The sequence below is a fragment of the Palaemon carinicauda genome, chromosome 11 (assembly GCF_036898095.1).
Source record: "Palaemon carinicauda isolate YSFRI2023 chromosome 11, ASM3689809v2, whole genome shotgun sequence".
NCBI lineage: Eukaryota > Metazoa > Arthropoda > Malacostraca > Decapoda > Palaemonidae > Palaemon > Palaemon carinicauda.
Genome location: NC_090735.1, coordinates 140,342,269 through 140,362,268, shown reverse-complemented (window position 1 = coordinate 140,362,268; position 20,000 = coordinate 140,342,269). Strand labels below are relative to the sequence as shown.

At 39.7% G+C, this 20,000-nt stretch overlaps 1 protein-coding gene across 3 annotated transcripts in view; it reads right to left on the bottom strand.

Moving 5' to 3' along the window:
• The window catches only part of LOC137650249 (probable glutamate receptor), a 110,068-nt gene that overhangs the window by 75,289 nt on the left and 14,779 nt on the right, over window positions 1–20,000 (bottom strand). Inside the window, exons 3-9 of one of the 3 annotated variants that reach the window (XM_068383543.1) lie at window positions 18,773–18,896; window positions 16,485–16,600; window positions 15,659–15,828; window positions 15,064–15,254; window positions 14,008–14,238; window positions 11,382–11,509; window positions 315–436 (exon numbers count right to left, since the gene is read on the bottom strand). In XM_068383543.1, the coding sequence (XP_068239644.1) occupies window positions 315–436; window positions 11,382–11,509; window positions 14,008–14,238; window positions 15,064–15,254; window positions 15,659–15,828; window positions 16,485–16,600; window positions 18,773–18,896 (1,082 nt within the window). The remainder of the gene's footprint in view (window positions 1–314; window positions 437–11,381; window positions 11,510–14,007; window positions 14,239–15,063; window positions 15,255–15,658; window positions 15,829–16,484; window positions 16,601–18,772; window positions 18,897–20,000) is intronic. The other 2 variants (XM_068383545.1, XM_068383544.1) reach the window with 2 other exon arrangements.

Below are 20,000 nucleotides of genomic sequence, written 5' to 3'. Positions count from 1 at the left end.
ATGAATTTCTGGCCATGAAATGTATTAAAGTATGGTGTATTAAATGTATTAAAGTATGGTGTAGAGTATTGACTTTAGGTTCCAACTGTTGCGCCACCAGATTAAAAAAAATGTTACACAATAAGTTTTTGAAGTTATAATTAATTCATAGAAATCATTAGTAAAGTGCTTCAAGGTTTTAATGTTATCAATAAACTGAAAGAGCTGTCTTATTTTCATCAGAAATAAAAGCAAACCCATTGAAATGTTAACAAAGAGCAAAAGACAAATTGCATAAATTTTTGTAAGACCTATTTGACAAACTAGATTTATACCTTGAGCTGGAATGGGCTAAGGACTGCAAGCGCTCTATTCTTTTCCTTTGGAGATCTCGACATCAACAGATACATTCCAGTGATATAGGGACAAGTGAAGTCCACTACACCTAGTCTACTTTCTGTGGATATAAAGAAAATATCGATAATTGGTCTAAGCAAATACATGGCTATGGTTACATCTCTTTTTGAGCATCAAGATCAAACAACATTACTAATTAAATGCACCAATAAACCTAATCTGACTGATGAGAATCTATTCAGTTTGTCTTCGGTAAAAACAGAAATGAAATCTATTGTCTGACTCATCCCTCTTGTTAATGTTGAAAAATTGGAGAAAAGGGTTACCTATTTCTTGGGGCTGTAATAGACTGCCATCTGCTTTAGGTCAAGGAAGTATTTTTATGTTTTCACCCAAGCCAATGAAAATTAAATTGTATCTATTATTACTGCTTAGGCTAAAGCCCTAGATGGAAAAGGAGGATGCTAAATACCCAAATGCTCCAATAGGGAAAGCAGTCCAATGAGGAAAGGAAATCGATAAAATTCATATCAAATTATGAATAAAAAGTATAAAATATCTTAGGATCAGCTACAAAATTAATATAATCGGTTACATATAAGCTATAAAAAATGTCAACCACTTCAACATAATATCTGAGGTAATTAGAGAGAAACTTTTCTAAACTTGCCTATATAATTACAAGAATAGTGAATAATTTACAAGCATTCATGAGAGTAAGTTTCCCATATCTAAGAAAATGGCTACAGTTACACTGGTTCTGAAAAGGACTCTAAATCATCAGGAATTAAGTTCATATAGACCTACCCTTTATTTCAAAAGTGCTAGAGTATGTAATTCTCAAAAAACTAATTAATTGCTTAGAAGAAATAGAAGCTTTGTCAAAAAAAAGTTCTACTTGCAGAAAATTATACTCTACGGAGATAGTTATTCCTTCTGTTGTAAATGGTCTACTGGAAATTCTGGTAAGAACAAATGTGGCATTTTTTATATTACTCGTCTTAGTACTGCTTTTGATACAGTTGTGCATGAACTGCTACTAAATGATTTACAGCCCATCGGTATTGAAGATCAAGCCTTTGAGTATCTTAAAGACTACTTCATTGACAGAGAAAATCATGTACAAATCGTTAGCTCTTATTCATTGTACTGTATAAATAATTAAACAGAGGGGTACCACAGGGGAGTATGCTGGCCCCAATCTTATTCTGTATCTATACTATCAGTCTATCAAAAGTACTAAAGGAGCATGAAGTGAAGTTTAATCTATTTGCAGACAATACATAATTTTACTTCACCATAAAAGGGATTTTGACGAAGGAAAAATCTATTTCTGGGGAGAGACCTGTGACGCCCGGTGAAAAGGGTCCTTCTTTACACTTTTCTGATATAAACCTTACAAATATACCAGAGAAAGATAAAAGCATGGAATGCAGAGGTTACTACCCTCGCGCGAGCACCTTGTGGGTGTCGTGTATAAAGCAGGGGCGTGTGAAAGCCACTATTCACAGGCTGTCTTCCATTTAGATAATTCCTTCATCAAAGGGAAGGGCCGTAACAGAGGCCCTAGATACCGCACCTGAGCCACTCCACCGACGCCCGACGCGAGCGCCCTCTGAGTCATCCTTCTGCAAGAACAAACGGCTTGGAAAGGAAAGGGTGGGATCGTACAAAATAACAGGGAAGGGTTTCACCGGGCGTCACAGGTCTCTCCCCAGAAATAGATTTTTCCTTCGTCAAAATCCCTTTTCTGGGTCGACCTGTGACGCCCGGTGAAAATGTACCAGAGAATGCCTTCCAAGCCCAATAATAAATAGTAACCTAATGAGGAGAGAGATAAACACAATGTAACGAAATTAATATATTATATTAAGGTAAGTAATCATAAAATTACAAACTAGCCAAAGGACATAGTGAACGTAAGGCTAAATAAACATGATAACAAGGAAGCATCCGAGTATCAGAGCACAATATGCAATAAAACTGACATGGCTAAGAATAACCCAACACTAAAGTTACGGTAAACACAATAACAGTTAATAACCATAGGAACTGAACATGGAATAAACTTAGGGCTAACGAACCACCAAAGAGAGCGGCGACGTGGTGCGAGTGGCAGGTAGGAGGAAGAAGAGGAGAGATGGATGAAAGGAAGAACAAGAGATTAATGGGGAGAGATGAGGCTCCCAGCTGCAACCGTTGGGTATTTAAGGGCCTGTAAGTTCTTTAGATAGTGGCGTTTGAAAACCATAGGAGATTTCCAACCCGTGTAATTTTTAAGGTCATCAAAATCCATATTTTGGAAATAATTGATGGAGGTAGCTACTGACAGGATATCATGAGCATGGGGAAATGATTCCGGATTAGCTTGTTTAATGAAGTATAGGATTTGTTGCCTAATGCCTTGAATGGAAATAGTACCTCCTTGTTCTCTGATAAACAAGGAGCCAGACGAACGGGTGGCAGTTCTAGCTAAAAAGGCCCTGAGAGTAGTGACTGGACACAGAGAAGTATCTTGGGGAAGAGGAATAATCTTCCAAGGGGACCACCTATTTTGTGGGTCCTCATTTTTAGCTAGGAAAGCTCTGTCTGGAGAAAGAAGTACTTCACCTGAAGGGAGGAAATCTGTTTTCTGAGTTTCGTGAGAGAGCTGCTAGTTCTGAGATTCTAGCACCCGAGGCCAAAGCCGTTAAAAATAAAGTCTTCCTAAGAAGAGTGATATAGGAGCAGGATTCATTGTCCGTGTCTGACGCAGGTTTGAGGACATCGTTCAGAGACCAAGAGACCTTTTGTGGAAGACCCGAAGGTCGAAGGTTGGCACTTGCTTTTGGAATAGATGAGAAATAGGAATCTTCTAGGTTAATGTTAAACCCAACAAGGAAGGTCTTCTTCAAAGCTGACTTGATGGTGGTTATAGTGCTAGCTGCTAGGCCTTTGTCAAATATGAACCTAAAGAAGGAGATGGCTAAATTAGGAGTCATAAAAGTATGGTCTGAATTCTTTAAGAAATCTGCTAGTTTCTTAACGGCCGAATCATATTGACGAATTGTAGAGTCCCTTTTGTCTGATTCTATAAAGAGGACATTTTCCGGGTCGATGTTCGCATCTCTACGAGCTGCAAACTTCATGAAGTCCACAAAGTTGGGGTTTTGGCTATCCTTGAGGAATCTGACACAGTCCGAGTTTGGACTACTTGGGTCAGTTTGGGGAATGGGATCCGGAAGGGACGGAGTTTCAACTCGAGGAGGAGAGGAAACCAACTGCTTTTTGGCCAGTGAAGTGCTACTAAAGCCACTGCCCCTTGGAAGGAGCGTAATTTGTGTAAAACTTTCATTAGAAGATTCACTGGAGGGAATAGGTAAATCTTCTTCCAATGGTTCCAATCCCGGGGTAATGCGTCCATGGCATAAGCCTGAGGGTCCAGGTTTGGGGTCACATAACAGGGAAGTTTGTGATTCAGTTGAGTCGCGAATAGATCTACCTGGAGGCCCGGAACCAGCCTGAGTATCCACTGGAAGGAATTTATGTCTAGGGACCATTCTGATTCCAGTGGTTTCGTCCTGGATAGTGAGTCCGCTATCACATTATGGACTCCTGCTAGGTGAGTTGCTGACAGGAACCAGTTCTTGTCTGCTGCCAAGGTGAAGATAGTGACCAGGACCTGATTCAGGTTGGGTGACTTGGATCCTCCTCTGTTGATGCAGTGTACTACGGCTGTGCTGTCTGAGACTACTCTGATGTGGGACGACCTCAGAGGAGAGATTCTCTTCAGGGTCAAGAACACTGCCATGGCTTCGAGAACATTGATATGGAACTGTTTCATGGCGGGTGACCAAGAGCCCTGAAACATCTGATGTTGGGAGTAACCCCCCTTGCCACTCAGAGAAGCGTCTGTATGAAGTGTCACTTGTGGAGGGGGAAATTGCAGAGGAACCGATTTGGAGAGGTTCCTCGGTTCGGACCATGGGCGTAGTCTCATTTTTAAGACAGAGGGGATCTTCGAGATCTTGTCTCTTAAAGGTATTGTAGCTCTCTTTCTCCACACTCGATTGATGTCTTTGAGTTTGGTTTTTAATAGGAGATCTGTTACTGAAGCAAATTGGAGAAGGCGGAGGATTCTTTCTAAAGCTCTTCTGGACACCTGTGTGTGTTTGAGAAAGTTCCTGATCTTGGAAGCTATCTCCCTTACCTTTTTGGGAGGAAGGGAGAGCCTGTGCTTTGAAAGGTCCCACCGAATGCCTAACCATTCGAAGCGGCTTGATGGTTGTAGGCAAGACTTTTGGAGATTGACTTGGAATCCCAGTTTGGCGAGAAATCGAATTACCTTCGTCGTAGCTCTGTTGCATTCCTGGGTCGACCGAGCCCAAATGAGCCAATCGTCCAGATAGGCGATGATCTGTATCCCTTGGTTCCTGAGTTGCTCGAGCACTGTCTCTCCCAGTTTCGTGAATATCCTGGGAGCAATGCTGAGACCGAAGGGCATGACTTTGAATGCAAAGGCTTTCTTGCCTAGGCGGAAGCCTAGGTAAGGAGAGAAGTTTCGAGCTACTGGCACATGATAATAGGCGTCGGTAAGATCGATAGAGGTGGTGATGGCCCCACGGGGAAGTAAGGTCCGTACCTGAGAGATAGTCAGCATACGGAACTTGTCGCAGAGAATGTAAGAGTTTAGTTTTGACAAGTCCAGAACCACTCTCAACGCCGACGAGTCTTTCTTCGGAACTGTAAATAGGCGGCCTTGGAATTTCAGTGATCGAACCCGTTTGATTGCTTTCTTCCTGAGTAACTCTGGTGTACTCTTTCAGGATGGGAGTGGGTCTCTGGAAGAAGGTCACTAATGGGGGTGGAGATCCATGTGACCATTTCCAACCCAAGCCTTTGGATATTATGCTGTGAGCCCGTGGACTGAAGGTCCAATGGTCTCGAAAGTGATAAAGTCTCCCCCCTACCGGGATCACATCATTGCGAGGGAGTGAATTTAGGTCCCTTCCCTCCCCGGGCACCCCTTGATCTAGGTCCGCCTCAATGGCGGAACTGTCCTCTACCCCTGTAGCTTCCTCTCTGGTGTCCACGAAAGGAACCGGAGGGTTCATAGCTAGGGTTGTATGCAGGGGAGGACATCCAAGAAGACATGGGGTTGGGTTGTGTACCTGGGGGAGCAGTGAGGTAGACCACCTGTTGAGGAAGAGCCGGTTGCTGAGAAGTCGAAGCAGAGGAAGACTGTGTTGACGTGTGGGGAACTGCCGATTGGTGGTAGTGACCCCGGTTCGTCTTGTAAGGGGTAAATCTCTGCTTTTTCTTGAAGAAAGTTTGTTTGTGGGATTCGATCTTCCTTTTGGTCATGAGGCCCCACCTTACTTGCAAATTTTGGTTTGCCCTCGCAGCGTCCTGAAGAACTTTATTAACATCATCCTGAGGGAATAGGTTATTACCCCAGCAGGAGGACGCTATCAGCCTGTTTGGTTCATGTCTGATAGAAGCCTCAGACAGAACGTATTTCCTGCAGCTAACCCGAGCTGACCAGAAGTCGTGGAGGTCAACTTGGTAGGACAGAAGCAGGTTCTTTGTGAAAACCCTGAACAAAGTTTCAGTCGGGTAAACAGAGGCTAGGGACTCTACGGAGGTGATGGAGTGGAGGGACCTAGCTAACCTATTACGTGCCTCGAACTCGGTCTTGAGAAGATTCTCTGGTAATCTGGGAAGCTTCTCAGAAAAAAGAGTAGAGGCGCAGTCTGGGTCTAGCTTCCCTACCGTGAAGGTAGAAGAAGCGTCATCCCAGGTGGCAGAGGTACTCGGAATGAGCATTGAGGTGGGGTCCGTCTCTTTGAGAGCCGGCATGGCAGAGCCTTCCTTGACGGCCTGTATTGTCAGATCTGTCACTTTATCTATAAGTGGCAAGGTAATGGACGATGCCGTTGTAATATTAGTGTAGGCACCTTTGTGTGGGGTGAGCTTGGAGTTGGTACACCCCCATTCTGATAGAGTCCTGGCCCAGACAGCTTGGGCCTGTTCTTTTGGAAATATCACCGTTTCCTTCGGTACCTTGTCCATTCTAACCAAGGCATGCTCCTTCAAACGTACGAAGCCGTTGAATGGGAATTCTAGCCCCGGGGGGTAGAATTCTAGGTCCTCTAGAGGGCGGGTGCCTATGCTATCTAGAGTTAGGGTACCATCTAAGTAAGGAGCATGCAAGGCAAACCTCCAAGGGTTGTTTTTATCGAAGGGGGGTAACTTCGACGCGTCTGGGGCTGAAGGCGGAGGATTCTGAGTTCCGGAGCGGATCAGATTCGCCACCATATCTTTTAACTCCGTCATAGCCCCAGAGTGTTGCTGAATTTGTTCTTTAATCATATCCCTGATTAAGTCAACGGATAAGGAGGGTTCCTGAGAACCAACCACCGACGAAGCCTTGGACTTGGCGGACTTCGACTTCTTAGAAGTTATGGTTTTACGAGAAGTACCAGGGATATCAGGAGCATTCGAGGGTCCGGAGACCGGTGACGTAGACAATAGCGAAGCTGAACTAGGCACTGACTTATAATTACGGAGTGGCTTCACCTTGGGTCGTATGGGGACGGAGGGATCCCGAGGAGAGGCCGTAGGCTTATCAAAGCCGAGAAAGGAAGAGGTAGAAGAAGGAGTAGGGGATAAAAAAAGTTTCCACCAACTCGACACCAACTACCTGCTCGTCCATGGGCTCGATGTCTAAATCCAGAGCTGACACGTCCCCCGATGAAAGAGATTTGTCTTCCGTGGGGATGGTCGCTTTGACCGCTTCAATTAAAGGGGCAGCCGCCTCCGGAGTGACTGCTGCAGTGGTAGAGCCTGGGAAGAGTCGGGAGGCCATGTCTCCGTCGAGGAGATAGGGTGCGCCAGACGGAGCATTCCTGCCGAAGCCCGACACCCAAGGACGAAGAGCAGCTCTTGCCGACAGAAGAGATTCATCATCGGCCTGAAAGAGGCGAGGGGATTAGTGATGAAGGAGAAGGATCGTTCTCCGAAATAAGCGATGTATACATAATTAAGGAACAAATTGAATCATCGCCAAAGGATAAAAGGAACAAAACGAAAACCAACTTACGTCATCGTTCAGGAGTAAGGAGGACAACTCGTAACAGAGCGTGCATGATTCCGGGAACCACACCATGTATGGGGCTTGTCCCGGCTCCCGAATAAAGGAGATAGCGCAATGTGCATGCGACCGGCAGAGGTCATGTCCAACGGGATCGTTGAAAGAGGCGGGGCAGCCCTTGGCAGCGCAGCGGACCTTCTGTAAAAGAAAGGAGACTTACGTCTGGATGTTCCTTGAGACTCTGGTAAGGGATTAAGATCTACTAACAGAGTCTAGATAGCATTAAATATGTGTGCATAGAATGGTTCAATGAATTAGAGCCGGAGCTCCATATTAAATATTTTAAATATAAAATTTTCCTGCACCAGAGTGTGCCGGAGCAATCTAAAATGGGTCCGTATCACTATAAATATTATTAAAATAAGAATAAAATAAATTAATGTAAGCTGCGGAACCTCCGACAGGGTCGAGAATTCAGTGATAGGCCCGTAACCAAATAAATTATAAAATACAAGCAGTAGCTAAAAGCTAAGGCTAACATCATTGCTAAGCGTATTGATGATCTCTGGTGAAGCCGGAGGTCCGGTGAAAGGTCCGGAATAAATAAGTTGTGATTAATAATGAATATTTTGTGTGGATATGGCCGTGGCCGGAGTCTGGGTGCAAGGGACCACCGGGGGAATGAGGCCCTGCCAGAGGGTTGCACTCCAAATGATATATAACTATAGGTTCCAATCTCAATGAGCATCCCTCATGGCGGAGTAGAACTCAAGGCGGAGTGGATGAATATTCAGATCCTACTCCCAAGCCGTAGCAGGGAGAGGATGGAACTACGAGGGGAACAGGTGGCGTCATAAAGCTGGCTCAAAACAATGACTCACACACGAACAGGACCTATTAATAACGCTAGCTATATTAACAGTAACCACATAATAAAATAAATCGTAAAATATCATATACCCGTAGAGGGAGAGGGGGGAAGGAGAACCTGTGATCGTATAAAACGGAAAACGGGAAATCCACCTCTCCTACTCGAGGCTAAGAAAGAAAACGAGAGAAAGGGTAACTCGTGACTGTAGCGACAGAAAACGAGAACTCCATGCTCTCGCTCTCGTGGTTACACTATAAAGAACCTAATTAAGCACACTATAATATGATATAAGTATAACAATAAAAATGTAACGTCAAATACAAGACTACGAACGAAGAATAACGTCTGCGTTAACAAAATTTAAAAGGATATAGTCCACTGACGAACGCCTCTCAGGGCGGGTACTAAACTATAATAAAGCCAGAACGCTATTCTTGTTCGTCCAGACTGGACTTACTAGCAAAAAGTACCATAGGAAATAATAATAATAATAATGGTTCAAAAAGGCGTAAGGCCAGTGACTTAACCAAGAACCTAACTGACAGCGTACCAAATGGGTAAGACTAACAGGTGGCGTCATAAAGCTGGCTCAAAACAATGACTCACACACGAACAGGACCTATTAATAACGCTAGCTATATTAACAGTAACCACATAATAAAATAAATCGTAAAATATCATATACCCGTAGAGGTAGAGGGGGGAAGGAGAACCCGTGATCGTATAAAACGGAAAACGGGAAATCCACCTCTCCTACTCGAGGCTAAGAAAGAAAACGAGCGAAAGGGTAACTCGTGACTGTAGCGACAGAAAACGAGAACTCCATGCTCTCGCTCTCGTGGTTACACTATAAAGAACCTAATTAAGCACACTATAATATGATATAAGTATAACAATAAAAATGTAATGTCAAATACAAGACTACGAACGAAGAATAACGTCTGCGTTAACAAAATTTAAAAGGATATAGTCCACTGACAAACGACTCTCAGGGCGGGTACTAAACTATAATAAAGCCAGAACGCTATTCTTGTTCGTCCAGACTGGACTTGCTAGCAAAAAGTACCATAGGAAATAATAATAATAATAATGGTTCAAAAAGGCGTAAGGCCAGTGACTTAACCAAGAACCTAACTGACAGCGTACCAAATGGGTAAGACTAACATGAAATTCCCAGCGAGGCAAATCAAAACAACAATGACTGCCGACACCGCGGAAGGCGTACAACTGCCCGGTACTGCAAAAAGCTGTCAAAACAAACTATGGTACTTAACATTGGTATTGGTGAATTTGTAGCTTCGGCCATGATGAAAATAATCCACGAAACGTGAAAACACCGAGAACACAAAAATGTAAGACCAAGCTAGCAAGTCCAAAACAGAAGGACGACACAGAGGGCGCTCGCGTCGGGCGTCGGTGCAGTAGCTAAGGTGCGGTATCTAGGGCCTCTGTTACGGCCCTTCCCTTTGATGAAGGAATTATCTAAATGGAAGACAGCCTGTGAATAGTGGCTTTCACACGCCCCTGCTTTATGCACGACACCCACAAGGTGCTCGCGCGAGGGTAGTAACCTCTGCATTCCATGCTTTTATCTTTCTCTGGTATATTTGGAAGGTTTATATCAGAAAAGTGTAAAGAAGGACCCTTTTCACCGGCCGTCACAGGTCGACCTAGAAATGACATAGATGACACTGCTGAAACTTTAAACCATACACTTACCAGTATTAGGGAATAAGATGACAATTAAACAACTAAACTCAATTACAATAAAACCGAGTTTATGGTGATTAAAAAAAAGCCTCATAAATTTTGGCAGTATCCAAATAATTATAAATAACAACCCTGTCCTGATATCTTGTAAAGTTCATGTTCTAGGAGTACAGTATCTCTTGACTGTAACTTTTATCTCATTGCTTAAATAAATAATGTAGTCAAAACCACTGAATATCTTGCTTCTATAAAGAAGCACCACTATGAATATTCTGTAAAGAAACTTGTGATAAACTGTGTTATTGCCATGACTGAGTACTGTAGCTGCAGCAGCTCCATCTACAATGATCTACTCAAAGTCCAACTTAGTAAATCAGAAACCTTAATAAACAGAGGAGCAAGATTGATAAAAGGTGTCCCTTCCAAGAAAGGATAACTCCTTTACTAAGTAAGTTACACTGTCAGCTAATTAAAACTAGAATAAAATTTAACTTACATGCAATAACCCATCAACTAGAACTGGACATCCAAAATATCTAAGAAAATTGCTACACATTGTGCAGTCAACAAATCGTGTCGACATGAAAATAGTTACAGATGGTTTCAAATTATTGGAACAAAGATGTATGTCTACCACAGGTTCTAGAGCTTTCAAATAGCTGGCCCCATGATTATACAACAAGCTTTCACTAGAAATGATTGATTGATTAATTAAAATTCTCTGGCATCCTGACATAGGAGGTAATTGACATCCAAAAGGCTGAAGGTATAAAGGCTGAAGGTATCAAGGCTTTCAACAATAAAATGACCTGAATGCTTTGATAATGTGAATTTCACAATTAATGTGGAATACCTGGTGTGATACTCTAAATAACCAAGACTGTTTACAACAAAGATATTTTACATCCTGTACGGCACAAGGTTTCCATGTATGATAGGACAAGGAAAATAACCTATAAAGTAAAGTAAGTAAAGACTTTTGAGACTATGGCGTGGAAATCAAATTGTCATGATTTCATAATCATCGAATACTGGCTACATCAATCGATAGGATTAGACAACGAAAGAGAGAACAGGTGTATCTAAAACTTCATGCAATGGATAAATAAGAATTAGAAAATTGAAGAGGGTAACTAAATTAAATCATGTAAGCGAAAAAGAAAAATAGTAAAGATTAAGTTTGAAGATAAATCTTCACATCCTAATTGTATTTTTTGCACAGAAAAGGATTTTAAAGATTCGTTACAAAGTCCATAGAATCTTGGATCTTTCATGATTCCAAGTACTGGATGAATAAATTGAAAACATAAAAAGTACCTTAAAATTATGCATAATGTTATGTAAATACATATAAAACAACTTCCTTATAATCCTTGTCAACAGAAAACTTACCTGAAATAGCCAAAGCTGAAACTCCAATTACAGCTTCCCGCCTTGCTACCATTCCAATAACTCCAGTTGCATTTCCATTGGGCAGAGCATCTCCCCATACATCGTCTTGTGAGAGAAACGCTTTGTATCTGTCGGGAAAAATTAGCCAAAGCATTGAAAAGAAGCAAATTAAAGCCTATAGATACATAAATATAAATTATCTATTTACAGCAGTATCATTTATTCCATCATTAGATCAAGATATATTCCAATTGGGTGTTCGTCTATCTAGAATCAACAAAGACCCTCCCAAGGAGAGGTACTTCAGCTCATAGAATCCTGTGGTACAGTACTTATGAAACTAGCATTGACTTAGAAATTAAAACACATAAAAAAGAAAACAACAGGAAACCAAAAGAACTACCATAATGGCTGAATAAAGAAAGTTACAAGATAAAAACGGAGAGGGGTCAGAGATACTAGTTGTTATTTTCTACGGTATTTTGGACAGAGAAAATATATGAATTTAGTGTCAATTAAAATTCAGCTACATGAAGACACTGAAAAGTCAATGTATGTTGTGAGATTTGCTAGAGTGTAGATGTATCAATAGAGTGCACTCTTTCTTATTCTGAGTTGTACTCGCGTACCTTTGTAGATAAAAACTTTGGAATAGTAGCATTCTTTTGGAGGAAAAGAAGGGAAAATAAAACTGCATCATGTTGGGAAATTGCCCCTCATGTTTAACTGCATAGGGAAAGCAATAGAGTGGATCGAATGCAAATTTTGTAGAAGTTACAGCCACAAGAAATGTATCTGTACAAATACTACAGTCAGTGATGAAGCTATTGAGAGAAAGAAACAGCTCTGTCTTGATTGTGTAGGTGAAGCTAAAATTGCAATTAAAAACTGGAAGCTGATTATACATAAGGTGAGCAGAAATAAATATGGTTAGCATATGCCTATTGGTGGAAATGATAGATGAGAGCAAATGTGGTATCTTATTACTCTTAGTGCTGCTTTTGATATAGTTGTGCATTGGTACAGAAGATCAAGCTTCTAATTATCTAAAAGATTACTTGGTTGACATAAACTACTTCGTACGAATTGGAAACTCTTTCACCATATGCGCTATTTAACAGAGGGGTACCCCAGGGAAGTGTACTATGCCCAATCTTATTCTGTATCCATAGTATAGGTCTATTAAAAGTACTACAGGGGCATGAGGTGAAGTTGAAACTATTTGCGGACGATACAAAATTTTACTTCTGCATAAATAACATTGATGATACCCAAGAAACTTTAAACCAGGCTCTTACCAGCATTAGTGAGTGGATAAGAGTTAAATAACTAAAATTAAATCAAAATAAGAGAGAGAGAGTTCAAGCTGGTAGGAAAGAAAAAAAACTTGTGAAACTTGGGTGACAAATAAAATATATATCAATAACAAATTGGTCATGATACTGTATCTAGTACCGTAAAGTTCATGACTTATACTTTGTCTATAAGTGCTCAAATAAATAATGTAGTAAGAGATAATGGATACCACCTTAGAAACATAGCTTTTGTAAAGAATTATCTGGATGATTAACTGTGTTTTAACCAGAATTGACTACTGTGCCTCCATCTACTACAATCTACCCAAAGTACAACATAAGAAATTAGAAAACATAATAAACAGAGTAGCAAGACTGATGAAAGAGTATCACCACAGGAAAAGTGTAATTCCCATACTAATTGAATTATATTAGCTGCCTATTCTAGCTAAAATAGAGTTTAAGATAGGTGCAATAACCCATCAAGTTATCAGAGCCTGACATCCAAAATATCTAAGAGAATTGCTACATATTGTGCAGCCAACAAATAGTGATGTCATGAGAGAGTTACAGTGTGTTTCAAATTATTGAGCAAAAATGTATGACTACTGTATGTTCTAGAGCTGTCAAATGCAGCCCCAAGACTACAAAAAGCTCCAATAGGCATCCAAAAAACTTTAGATATTAAGGCTTTCAAGAAGCAATTGAAGACTTTCTTGTTTTCTAAGTGCTTTGATAATGTGGATCTGACAATTAACATAGAATATAATGTATGATACTCTAAATACGTAAGAATGTATATGAAAAACAGATCTTGTAGGTCCTACAGTGTGTATGGTTCCCCTGTGTGATAGGATCAGGAAAACAACCCTTGAAGTACTGTTTATAAGTTAAGTAAAATGCAATGATATTGGTAATAATAATGATGCATGTAATGGGCACAGGAATGCAGTGATGTCAGTTAGACCCGATGGATTTTCTTGAAGATAAAGATAACTAAATTTGAATTCCATAAAACTTGGCACCATCCCTTCTCTAATGTTACCACACTACTGGCTAAACTAAGCTCTTGTGTTCTTCTTAGCTAAGCTTAAGAAAAGTAATTTGGTCGTCCACTATTCCTGAATGAAAGTTGGAAACAATGTACAAAAAGTAAGTAAATGCTGCAAGGCATTACAGAAATTAAAGCTTAGAAAAAAAAAAGGTTAAAAGCCTGCATAGGTCCTAGCTTGGGCCAATAAGTGCATAAGCGGGGAGGTTGTTAAACTTCTTCCACATTTGACCAAGATATGCCATACATCAAACAACTTGATGAAATAGAATTTGCTTACGTAAAATTCAGAGTTAAACTAAGGATGTTTATAATGTCTACGTCAAAGCCACCTGGCAAAACCTCAATGCTCCCGTCTGAAAAATGTCTGCCAAGTTTCACCACCTGAGTAGATTCCTTGGTGCCCAACCTAAATTTGCGTCCACTAAGGTTGTAGGGCTTCTGCTGTAGGTCTTCGGAAAATGTCTCCTTTAAGTCCTTGGAGCTTTCCCACTTGCCTTTATTTGTGAATCTGTTAATGAAACCATAGTCACTCTTTCTTTTGTATTCACTGATGGTTTTCATACTTTAGTTCAACAATTAGCAGAATATTAGTGTAGGCCCTCTACTATTTGCACTTTTAAACCTTTCATTGTACCGTGGAATAATAAGATTAATTATTTAAGGATATGAAATTTATAGGCGACTCAAATTTCAAAGAGGAAATGTAGTCATGTTGTTTATCAAGTGAAATATCTTTATGTGGAGTTAGAAAATACTATTAAAAGTCATCTTTTGTAGTTATAGCCAAAATAAATATGTTCATCACACTGATTTGATATGCAAATTCATATTGCCTTTCAATTTATCATAAGTTGATTAATAATCCTATTCATTACATTTCTTTCTTTAGAGCTTATAATGCTGTTCTACTAAAATAAGGATATGAATATGTAAAGACACTAAAACAGAATAAAGTGTTCAAGTAAAGAAAATTGGGTGATACAGTAGGAAATGCCCCCAATGAGCCAAACTATATAGGCTACATCACACTTAGTCTTCATTTTTTTTAAATACTTACAAGCAGATTTCCAAAATTTACTTATACATTTCCAGAATATTCACCAGCTGATTTCCTAAAGGCCACCTACTACAAAATTGGTAGACAAAGGCAACCTTAAGATGGCATGGTCACTTGCCAAGAGGAGAAAGTTGTTAAAGGGAATAAGCAGTCTTATGAACCTCTTAGACTCTTCCAAACCATAAAATACGACTTGGTTAATAGCGATGAAAAAGGAAATGTGGTCTCTCTAGAGAAAACAATTAGGAATTTGACATTGTAGTTTATCATACTTACTGTGTAACACCATCTGGATTTACAGAAGGAAGAAAATAAACCATATGTCCACCAAGGGTCTTTACAAAGGGAACAACTTGCGTTCCTTCATTGACAAACTCTTGAAGTCTGACAACACTGTTACTGGCATCGCTTCCTTCCATTAGCAAAAGCCATCTGGTCAAGTGCGTCTTCAGCATTGCCTTCCTCATCTGGTGATATAGTCAAACTTTAAACAGTACAATATGGCCTGATGCTATGACATAAATATAAATCATAATATTGTAGGTAACATATATGATTTTAAGACTTCCTAATTAACTGTAATTTATGTAAATACAAGGCTCAAGGACTACTTCTTCCTCCCCTTTAAGTGGTTTAAATCCCTCATTTGTACTGTGGAGTGTGAAGATGAATGTTAATCACATTGCCTCCTTTATTTCTTTCCACACACTATCATTCAATGAATTGCTTCACTCTTTTTCCATTTCCGTATTCTTGTGAACCATTCATTCCTCTTTCAACTAGACATTAAGTGACAACTAGAACTATTTACATCAATTAGAATAAAGCCCCAATTATGTGATCCTCCTTAGAACCCAATGACCTTTCTCACCATCTGGAAAAGGCTGACAATATTGGCTGGTGTATCCAGAAGCAGTAGAAAGTTGTTCCTTTGCGATAAAGACAACATTCGACGAAAGGTTTTTGTCTCTCCGTCATTTTTCAAGCTCATCAAAACAATGAACTCCTCAGCTACATGTATAGCTGACTTGTTTACGACTTCTGTAAAAATAAAATGCACAAGATCTGCAATTTGGCTTTTAAAGAGAAATTCTAAACAAATTTCCACAACTTCTGCACACAGTTCATGACTGCAGTGCTGAATTTATTGTGTGTGCGTTAAAGTGGATGTTAAACAAGGCTCTATTAAACATAATTTTATGAAAACAAGGTAGTTTCCATAAATAGCTGGGGTGTTAATGAACTTTATAATTTATAATTTCTGTAAACTCAAATGTCAATCAACCTCTACTGTACATGATTGTATAAATATAAGAATACTCTAGTCTCCGAATCAAATAAAATGTCTATTTCTGTAGGACAACATATGCATACTTTTGAGCAGTTTGGAAAATACGATGATCTTCTGTCAGTTAGTCCTTATGGAACTAGCAATCTCGCTGTGAATATGACCTTATAATCTAAAGCTTTTATATGAGAGTAGGAGCTAAATAAATTCCTAAAACAGCAGGGTTATTCAAGCAACGACTAGTCCCCTAGTGGTCTTCAGAACTAACTGCCCTGCACAGAGCCACAAGATCTTTTACTCGATTGCACAGATGCTGTACAGAAGAGAATTTAATTATATGCAATAAATGTAGAGCTCACCATAATATTTCTAGCTGGTTCTTGAGTAAGATTCGCCAACACCATCTTACCTTCATATTCCTGGCCAAAGGAAAAGGTCAGACTTCTGTTGCTATTCTTCACTACAGTCCTTATCAATAACATCACATCCTCTGCAGAAATGTTCCTTACTGGTTGTTCTTTGTTCCTGATTGATGATTAAGACCAACGAATTAAATGTTAATGAATTTATATAGAGAACCTTCAGAAAACAGAGTGTAAGTTTCCTATATCTAGGAAACTTTAAGTCCATACAAACCTATTTCAAATTTATCCTTCAATGTCAGAAGTGTAAGAATAAGTAATTCTTGAAAAACTAGATAGTCATCTTGGAAAAATATAAATATTGCTGGAGAATCATCAGCAGTACACAACCAATTATATCCTACCAAGACATCAGTATGTTGTGACGAGCTGAGAGAAGGTTGTGACTCAAAGACAGGAGGAAAGCAACTGAGTAACTTTACAGAACACTCGCCTTTATATACAAAAGCTCAATGCAACAGGAAATTTCCTGTTCAAACCAACACCGCATCGGTTAACAGTTATTAGTGAGAAAAACTACATCTTATTTCAGGTTCTTTTCAGTGCGAGGGGAGAGCGAAGATACAAGCATAATATATACACAAAATGAAATGTCGCTACTATGTATGAAAGTGTGGCATACGGTTGGTACAATGTTCTGATGGAAATGATAAACTAAGACAAATGTGACATCTTGATTTTACTTAATCTTAGTGCTCCCTTTGACAAGTTGTGCACGAACCACTATTAAAGTACATACGATCCCTTAGTATTGATTTTGAAGTTTTGAAGACATATATGAACAATTTGGAAAGCTATAAATGACAAATTCGGAGATAATTTGTATTTTTCCTAACGATACATACCTTAAGCTATTTATTAGAGGTATTACTTTCAGCGCAGCTGAAAGGACAAGCCATTAAAATTTAGCGAGCGTTAACTACCCATCCCGCTATTTTGCGGGGAGGGGGGGGGGAGGTTAGCTCGTTACCCCTCCTGCTCACACACCTATGACTGAAATCACTTTGCTTGGAGGTAGGACTTCAATGGGGACAGGGTCGGCAGGTAAGTTTGTGTAAATAGCTAAAGGTTTGCATCGTTAGGAAAAATACAAATTATCTCCGAATATGTCATTTATTCCGTAACTGGAATACAAACCTACGCTATTTAGGCTATTAGGGGTGACTTACCCATTTGGAGGGTGGACATCTGTGCCAATCTGGCTTTTGGCTTTACCCGGGGACTCCTATTCTTGAGTAGGTTAGTAACAAAAATAAAGTCCTTTACACTTCGCTAAACCTTGCTACGCAAGGTCTGCAACCTACACAAGCAACATCACCATCCTTGTGAGCTAAGGTTGGGGTGTTTGGGGGACCCTATAGGTCTAACTGCTGAGTCATCAGCAGCCATTGCCTATTCAATCCTATCTCATATCCTATGAGACAAGGTTAACTCTATTTGGGGAAGGATAGCGGTGGCTTGTTTTAAACACATTCCTGTTGTCTATATGATATCTCTCGGGATATTTGCTCCAGAGGATAGAGCCCTGTGATACTTCTTAGGTAAAATTCTCTGGTAAATCACTCGCAGAAATATCCCAGGTAGAAAGATGCCTTCGAGGAACTTCCATCAGGACTACATGGCTATCTCACCCAAAAATAGATATTACCTATGTTAAAATCCATTATATATATATATATATATATATATATATATATATATATATATATATATATATATATATATATATATATATATATATATATATATAATGTATGTATGTATGTGTATGTGTGTATGTAAAATATTTGAGAGATTTGCTAAATATCATATTCAACAAATCGTGTCAGCTCGAGACTAGTTACGGTCGAATGGTTTCAAGTTATTGGAGCCAAGATGCACCTTCGAATATGAATTACCGTGGGTCTAGAACTTTCAAATATTTGGCCCAAAGATTGTATGATAAACTTCTACTTGACATTAAGGAGACTGATGATGTAAAGTCTTTAATGAAATTGAAGAAAAATTTCTTGCTCACGGAATTTTAAGATAACATGGATTTCATAATTATACCCATCTTTAAATTTACTACGTGATCCTGCAAATACTGTACTTAAAAAATGTATATGACAAATAAATATGCTTTAAAATGTTTGTTGAGTATTCAAGTTGCTCTAAAGCATTTACTGACTGACCTGTGGTAATAAATGCTTGCTGTAACTGATGAAATGATCCTAAATGAAAAAAAAAAAATATATTTAGGGTAATCTGTTCAATTTAAGAAACCTTCACAAACCTGTGGCAATGATTAGGAGGACCAGTGATTTTTGCTAAGCTGTGAGGATCCACATCAGGAGAGTCACAGTCGTCAGTCAGATTACAAGGCGCAGACCCCCATGTGGCCATCATGAGAGCCAAAGCTGAAAAATGTAAAAGAATAGAGGAACTAAGGTGACATAGCTAACTTTTCAGTAATATATTATGATCGGACTTATTTCTAATATTTTTTAATTGACCTTAAAAGTACACAAATTTTCCAAGTTTTTGAAATACTTTTACAATATGAACACACACAGAATACTGAATACACATGCATAGATTAACATACATATAAATATGCATATACATCAGTGCTGGGCATCTGCATCAACAGTTGCGCCATTGCACCGACGACGGAATGACCATTTCATCGACGCTTAATGCAATGACGCTAAAATTATAAAGGTGTCGCAATGATGCTAAAATTAAAAAAAAGTGTCTCATTGACTTTGGCGCATGTCGCAAATAAAATTTTGCTTCATCCTCCCCTTAAAGACAAGTTTTCTGTGTAATCATCTAATCATCTTGCTTTAGTACTATTTTAATTTTTTGTTTTCTGGGTGTTTTATGGAACTCCTCATTTTCTGGTAAAAACTAAATTTGGAGAGAGAGAGAGAGAGAGAGAGAGAGAGAGAGAGAGAGAGAGAGAGAGAGAGAGAGAGAGAGAGAGAGCGCGCTTAAAGGCAAGACTCAAGGACAAGTGGTAACCTTTAACAGCCAAAACAGAGAGGAGCATTTCCTCCCGCAAGTGCCCAAGGAACTCTGATATGGCTAGGATAGCAGCATTGAGGGGAGAAATATCTCTTCCAAGACACTAACCACAGAAGACATTCCACTTTGCCTGATTGACAGAAGCTGAAGATTTGCGCAAGTGTCCAGCCATCCGCTTTGCAACTTCATTGCGAAAATCCTCTCTGAGTGAGGAGGTGCTGGATAGTCTCCGGCCATGAAGTCATAGCGAAGCTAAGGTTTTGTGGAAGATGTTGGCATGTGGTTGTCTGAGTAGATCGTGTCGTGGGGGAAGCTCTTGAAAACTTCGTCAGGAGCAGCAGAAGGTCTAGGAACCATTCTACGTGATGTCATAGTGGTGCTATGAAGGTCATCGAGAGATTGACCGATGTTCTGGTCTTGTTGAGTACTCTTCTAATAAGACAAAACGGGGGAAAGGCGTAAACGCCGCTGTTGTCACACCATTGTTGGAATGC